This window comes from Henckelia pumila, chromosome 1 (genome assembly GCF_033568475.1).
Source record: "Henckelia pumila isolate YLH828 chromosome 1, ASM3356847v2, whole genome shotgun sequence".
In the NCBI taxonomy this organism is placed as follows: domain Eukaryota; kingdom Viridiplantae; phylum Streptophyta; class Magnoliopsida; order Lamiales; family Gesneriaceae; genus Henckelia; species Henckelia pumila.
In genome coordinates this window covers 80,246,483-80,254,236 of record NC_133120.1, presented here as the reverse complement: position 1 = coordinate 80,254,236, position 7,754 = coordinate 80,246,483, and the positions used below count along the sequence as shown (strand labels likewise).

General features: G+C 33.5%; 1 protein-coding gene across 1 annotated transcript; it reads left to right on the top strand.

Annotated features, from left to right (window-relative positions):
- The first annotated feature begins 573 nt into the window (after positions 1–573).
- LOC140874918 (FBD-associated F-box protein At2g26860-like) lies at positions 574–3,163 on the top strand. Its single transcript, XM_073278405.1, has 6 exons — positions 574–680; positions 1,043–1,146; positions 1,235–2,167; positions 2,266–2,412; positions 2,505–2,835; positions 2,943–3,163. The coding sequence occupies exons 1-5, from the start codon at positions 671–673 to the stop codon at positions 2,817–2,819; spliced, it is 1,509 nt and encodes a 502-aa protein (XP_073134506.1). The 5' UTR covers positions 574–670; the 3' UTR covers positions 2,820–2,835; positions 2,943–3,163.
- The last annotated feature ends 4,591 nt before the right edge of the window (positions 3,164–7,754 follow it).

The window sequence follows — 7,754 nt, the reverse complement described above, 5'->3', positions numbered from 1 at the left end:
TATCTCATATATTGTATTTAAGAAAATTTTCACACATAAAAAAATTAACTAAAATTTGAGACATTATTATATATATAACATTTAATTTTCATATATAATTTAAGAAACAAAAATTAATTGACATTTTTTTAAAAAATATATAACATTTTATCGAATTTTGAACCGAAAATTTGGTATATGATCATATATAGTATTTATGAATATTTCTACATACAAAATAACTAATTAAAATTCAAAATAATGATAATATCTTTTTAAATTTCAAATTTGAATAAAAAACATCATCATCATCATTATATATATAACATTAATTAACAAGATTTTCGTTTTAGTAATTATATTTTGATAGAAAATTACTATATTCAGTAAAATTTTAATTTTTATATATAATATAGATATAGATAGATATAAATATAGATTCTAAATTTTTTAATTAGTGAAATTTTCTTTTAAAAGGGGGAAATTTATTAAAGATGGAGTATTTTTTATGTTATTATTTTTAATTATATAAAATTAACTTAATTTTGAATACGTTAAGTAAGTTTATATTTTTAGGGTTTGTTGATCGAAAATCTGCGGCCCAGTAAACAAATATTTTCCGAGGAATTGAACTTGAAGCAGGATCGATCTTTTCGCTGACCCTCAAAATCTGCCTCCTCTTCAACAAAAGATGTACACTAGTAAGATTATTGCTTTCTAATTTGTTGTGGAAATATTTTATCCGCTTTCGTCTTTGTGTTTTCTTGATATCGCAATAATTTAAGTTGAAAACCATGTCGGATTTAGGCGAGTTTGATCCATTTTGAACTTTAGACTTGTTCCCATGTTGATTCGGCTTGAAATGGATAGAGGAATATGTTGTTGGTCCCAACTGAAAATGTTTTAAAATTTTATGTATAATTTTCCAAGAATCCACCTTTAGCTAAATTTTATGATTACATTCTTTGTTGAGTGTGCTCTTTTCTGGGGATAGATTGTTACTTTTTTTTTTTTGTTTTGTTTTCTTTTTTATGTACAAGCATTTTGATTCTTCTGTTTTTAGTTTGTGGGTACGCCGGGTTGCCACTTCTTACTGGAGTTGCAACCCTTGTATGCGCCGGATTTTGTGTTTTAAAGTCTCAAAAGGGACGACCTGGTCCCGTGAAGGTATGATTCAACATCTTAATTTGTTGATATATTCAGCTGATGTACTTGTTTTCTAATTATTTTTGTGTTTACTACTTTTGATAAACAGGTTCTTGATACTGATACTCAAGCAGAGCAGATGATGGAAGACAGAATTAGCCAATTGCCAGACAAGGTCATCTCTTCAATTATTTCAAGATTACTGACAAAAGATGCTGTTAGGACAAGCATCCTGTCGAGGAGATGGAGGCATGTTTACACCATTATCGACCAAGTCAGATTTACTTGCTATGATAAGCTGTCTAGTGCTGCTTGCTGTCCTATTCTTGGGGAGGAAAAGTCGAGACAACTACAACGCAAGTTTGTCCAAGGAGTAGATACCTTTTTACAAAATCATTCTGGTTCTAAAGTATCGTCCTTTGAATTGGTTTGTTGTTTCCGTGGACGCCACATGGATAGTTTTAGAAAATGGATGAATTTTGTTGGCACATCAGGAGTGGAAAAGCTTACCCTTGAATATTGTTGCCTCAACTATATGCTTAGCAACGGCCCTCATGTTTTTTCTACCGATTTTCTCACCGGAGCATCGTCGGTGAAACATCTATGGCTGCAGTGCGGTTCTTTTCAAACACCAAACAAAAATGCTCTCGAGGTTCTTGAATTCGATAATGTTTCCTTCACTTCTGATGCTGTAGGCTGCATGCTATCGAATTGCTCGAGCCTCCGATTGTTGAACTTAAGATATTGTTCTGTCCCTTCAAAATTACAGATTCATGGTCCTGATCTCCAGTTGAAGTGTTTAATAATATATTACTGTAAAGATGTTGAGGAGATAGACTTGTCTGCCAGCAATCTGATTGATTTTGAAATATTTAGCCCAAATATACCCAAACTGTCTTTTTCTCACGTACCATTGCTGCAAAGTGTAGTTATCGAGTACTCTCGTAAGCAAGCAACTTCTCCTCAAGTATTGGGAAAACTTGCCAAAGATTTGCCACAGCTTGAATCCATGGTTTTTACCACTAGCGCCAGCTTCTTTGAGGTGTAGGAAATCTCCTTTTAACCGTTTATCTTTTATTTATGTATTAATTTCCTTGAAAAAGTGAAGGATATCTTATATAGTTTGTGCATTTGTCTCAGGAATTGAAACTGGATCGAGTGATTAGCAAGCTTAGCAACCTGAGACGGTTAGTTTTGATGTTAGAAGACCAACACAAGCTCGATCTACTAGAACTTACTACATTCCTGGATGCATGTCCCCTTTTGCACAAGTTCCAGTTATCAATGGTATGCCTCACATTACGCCTAGCTCTACCACGATAATGTGATTTGCTTTATGGATTTGTGGCTTATATTTCTTTTGGTTCTTGTCCCTGTAGCCTTTTCAGGGAACATTTAATCGGAAAAAAGCGAAAGAGAGAATGGGGAGGCGTTTCACTCCATTGAAAGTACTGGAATTTAATGGATTTAGAGAGGCAGAGAGTGAGTATGATTTTATTTTGTACATCCTTAAAACTGTTGCTTCCCTTGAGCGATTGTTGATCTCCCGGAGTACTTTATGGTATGAACCACGTCTGAGACGGTGGACACCTTCACTTGCTAATCCATTGAATCCCAAGTTGAGACATGGAATTATTCAAAAACGGTTGCAGGGGCAAGCCGTTTCTAATGATGTTGAGATTATTATCTCGTAAATTATATGAACCGGCGGTATGTAATTTAAAAGTCATTTTTCATTATAACTATGAACTTTTAGTAGATCGTGTTTTCATTGTAATTCCTTCTACCTTTTCTGAAGAAAAGTAAATGACTTTCAGATTATTGTTCCATGCACTTGTGGTTCCAAGCGGATGAGCAAGCATGCATATTGTGTGGGGAAGAAGGCCAAAGTTTGATATAGTATTTCTATAATTATATAATATGTTAATGACGTCTTTAAAGTTTCTTTCTTAGTTTTATTTAATTAAATTTCCAAAGTTAAAGAACCAGAGAACTTGATTGAAGATGTTTTATTATATAAGATGTATTATTAATATTAGCATCCAAGCGAACTTTTTGCGCGTATGATATAATATATAAATATATAATTACATTATATATATATATATATTATTTTATTTTAAATATTTGATTTGAAAAACTGAATGAAATATAGATCAACATGGTTTATTTTTCACTATTACAAAAAAGATGGTTTATGAAAGAATACGAGGAAGAATGTGAGAAAGTGTTAGTGATATGCTAGTTTTAGTGAATAATAATAAGGGTATTTTGGTACAACCATTAAAATGATCAAAAAACAACACTATCGTATATTATAATAATATTGTATTGTTGTATAGATGAATTTTTATATTATATGAGTAACATTATTATGAGACAGTCTCACATGAGACAGGTCAGCCCAGTTGTGCACCAATTTTCTCTAATTTACACCTAATTTGGTTCCGGATTGTTCGTCCTCGCCTGCCAGGAGACGAGCCTACACGCCAGCTGGTTTTTTCCAAAATTCTCTTCAAGAGGACCTATCCCTTGAACCAAATTTCCGGGTGCATTCTCGTAGCTGCGGGAGTCATAGTCGCCCTTACAAGGTCTTACTTTTCTTTCAAGAAAATTGAAATCATTTCCTTCTTCGAATTTGTGAGCTTACGATTTTTATTTATTTGTATTTCAAAATGTTGAAACATTCTTTGATATGCATTAGTCATGGTGAATGATGCGATTAAAAAAATGTTGATGATCACTAGCGACCTAAATATCTTTATGCACATAAGAAAATCACTTAGCTTAGAGGTATTTCATTAAGACGAGTTTTTAAAGTTTTGAAAACCAGAAGCAGTTTGGCAAAAACAACTTTTTCTACAAGATACGCCGAAAAAGAAGCTCCAAAACCAGAGTTTCTAACTCCTAGCTTGCTGTCTACGTCTTCTGCTCGAGGTATTAGTGGCAGGTTGAATCAAAACTAAGCGAAAATATATCTCTACTGGTGTATTTCGCAATGCCTTATAGAGAGAAGATCAGCAATCGACATCGTTCAATTGCTTTTGCTTTCTAAAACAAGCCATTTATGTGTCTCTGTCTTCAAGTTCAAAACGGCCCAGAATTTAGGTCCACGATTTGGAAACTTTTGAGCCAAAGCAACATGTCGGTACATTGTTTTGTTTATTTTTTTTGGTAATTCTGAATTGTTTGTTACTGTCAATGCAGGTGATTGTGGTACTAGATTTATTTTAATAGACGAGTTGTGTTCTTGAAAATATATTTTGAACTAAAATAACTAAGAAATGAGTTGTTTGTAAAACTTGAAAATACTATTACAAATGTTAATATGTTGTTGTTTAATCTATATTAGTGACTATTCATGTACTTTGTCTTAAGAAAGATGAAGAGGTTTGAATCTTTTTACCGCATCGGCGGACATAGCAAATGCATGGCTGATAATGAGAAGTTCGCATGAACAACATTATTTTAGATTTTACCGCACTATTATTTGACATATGACTGCTTGAATGAGGAGCTGCAAACATATGACAACAAACTTCCCACTGTCGCACCTGCATTTCTTTCACAGTGGCATTTGAAGTGTTATTGATCTTTTGAAAACGTTCCATTCTTGATAACTAAAAAAAAGTCTGCAATTAAGAAGTGGTGTATTATTACGAGTCCATGTTAATGACTGCACAATACTTTAGTTGCAAATAAATGGCATTATTCTCATATGGATTTTCATCTCTAATGCTACTGTCTTGCTACACTTTGTGTTGCTTTCTATTTTTGTTTGCCTCATTATGCTTGAAAAATCCCTCTTCTCGTGTCCAGTTTTGTGTTGAAAGGAAGAGAACATTGAGAAAATAGAGCTCATTTTAATCTACAAGATTTAATGAAGTAGAGCGGATGATTACAGCAGATTGTTAGGACAAGAAAATGGATAAAGTCGATCCTTTGGAGACACTATAGAATATGTGAAATAGCTGCGCAATAAAATCCAAGAGCTTGAGATGCATACACATGACATGGAGGCAGAAAAGAATAATAGTAGGCTGAAACTTATCCTTGCATATCGAAGTAGTGGCGGTGGCAACTATGGTGGGGGTGCAATTAGAGATGTTAGAATTCATTAGATCTGAAAGGATAATTATTTCTTGATATATTTCCATGTTTTGAAAGATTATAATATTATATTTTGCCTTTCTAGGATTGTTAGTTAAAATTGTGTTTCTTATCTATATGCTTGATATATTTTAAACTAGGAATAGTTTTGATTTGAATTGAGATAATATAATATTCCTAGATTTAAAATATTGTTTCTTGGACTTGAAGTTTATATCTTTTAAATATCTTATTTAATTGGTTGAGATATTTTAAATAGGAATTATTTTATATTGAATCATAGAATAAGATATTCATATATCTTAAATAGCTTAAATATTTACTTGATTATTTTTTAGGAGATATTATGCACTTATCATAATATATCTTTATCTCCTAACTTAATATTATTTACTTATCTTTGTAGGTTGGTTCAAGTTTGAAAGGAAATATGATCAAGTCTTTTTGGAGATAAGCTGACACGCTTAAATAGAAGAAGAGGGCATCAAGTGGCTTGAAGAAAACGAGAGAGAGCGCAGAAAAGAGAGATCAAGCCATAGATTAGGATTTGAGCGTACAAAATAAAAGACACGACCAAGTGAGATTTTCTAGAGAGCTTCTGAGCGTACATCACGAGAATTTAGAATATATATTTGAAGCTCGTTTCTACAACCATTGGTCGTGGTCTACTTGATTGCCGTTGAAGATTTGAGAGCATTAAAGATTCAAGAGTGTTGCTCTCATGTGTTCGGCATCAAGGATTCATCTCCGTGTTTTTGTTTATTTATTATATTTCATATAGAATTTTAGGAGATGCTTTTATTTGTTTATTTTCTCACTTACTCTTGAGAAAATTGAGTTTTGAAATAATTCACTAGTTTTAGGGTTTGTAAAACTCTTTGATTGTTTTCTAGTGAAAGTTTTGCCCTGAGGCGCTGCAAGAGTATTTTATATTCTTACTTAAATATTTGAGTCTGATTTATTTGGTTGCTTATCTATTTTATTCATTGCTTTCAAAAATTCTGATGCATGTTAATCAAGGTGTTATTGAAGATGTTGTCAACACCTAGTGACAACATCTGAATCTGTTTTATGTGCAACCTTTTATTACTTTAGTACTTGTGCATATTTACTCTTGATTATTTTTATTGTTGGTTTACTGTTAGTTTGCTGTTACTATTCACGTTTTAATATTTCCGCTGCATGTTGAGTAGGATGTTGTCAACACCTAGTGACAACATCTGATTCTGATAATTTTTATGAACCATGATATCCCTTACAAGTGGTATCAGAGCCTACTCTTGATACACTAAGAGCTTATTCTGGATTATTTTTTCAGGAATATTATGGAGTCAACAACAGCAAACTCATTCTTCAAACCTCAAGAAGTATATGAATCAGATTTGGGAGATGACTCATTGTCACTCATCACAAAAAAGTTTGGTGATTATCTGAAGAAGATGCTTGAGACAAAGAAGACCGGTCAGAAACTCAAATCTTCACTTTTTCTGGCTGCTAACAAAACTCCGAAAATAGGCGGGCCTGATCAATCATCAAGGAATTTTCCTGATCCTCAAAAGCCTCTACTTATGCTGGAAGGAAAGAAAAAGCCTACTACAAAGAAGATTGACATGGTGCAATGTCATGAATGTCAAGGCTATGATCATTTTTCCAATGAATTTGCAAACAGGCTTCGGAAAGGGATGAGCACATCTTTGAGTGGTGAAGATTCTAAAGAAGATAAAGAACATAATGAAGAAGAAAGCCACACATCCCTGACAGCTTTTATGGAAAGAAAGAAACTTATGCAAGTTAATCCTTTAGGTGTTGCCACACCTGGCCGCAACATCTCCCAAAGTCCAGTATGTTTAAATTCTTTTACTACTGATAATGTGTGTAATACTGATGCAGGTGATGAAAGAATGTCTCTGGAAGATGTGCGAATGCAATATGAAGAGTTATATGCTGATTGGGTTGAACGAAATAAGAAGAACACTTTTCTTTCAAGAGAAAATTCTGATTTGAAGGCTGATATATCAAGACTTGAAGTTATGCTGAGTAAGAAGGATCTGGAATTAAGTCAGGTTAAGGATGAACTCATGAAAGCTAAGGCTACACTGGCTAAATTCAATTCAAGCACAACCAAGCTTGATTCTTTGCTCATGGTGGGAAGATATGGTAAGGCTGGACTAGGTTTTGAGAACAGTAAATTTGAGGTTGGTGAATGTTCAAAAGCTCCTGTGTTTGTCAAAGAAAGTAGCTGTCCAGGAATCTTAACAGAAAAGGTCACAACAACTGATCCTCCAAAACCAAAGCAACAGCCTACTGCTCCTGTAAAGTCTGGAAGAAAACGTAAGTTTGTTTGTCACTACTGTCATAGACCTGGTCATATCAAACCATACTGTTTTAAGCTGCTAGAAGATTATTGGCAGAGGTCTGCATCTAAGGTGTTGCCTAAGGTGTTGCCAACACCTTCCCACAACATCCCTAAGAACAAATCCACTGGAAGAAAGGTTTGGGTACCAAAAGCTGATATTAAC

Excerpts from the sequence above, each read along its gene's own strand:
- LOC140874918 (XM_073278405.1), top strand. Across the intron at positions 1,147-1,234 it reads GACGACCTGGTCCCGTGAAG|GTTCTTGATACTGATACTCA; the intron begins GTATGATTCAAC and ends TTTGATAAACAG. Across the intron at positions 2,168-2,265 it reads CTAGCGCCAGCTTCTTTGAG|GAATTGAAACTGGATCGAGT; the intron begins GTGTAGGAAATC and ends CATTTGTCTCAG.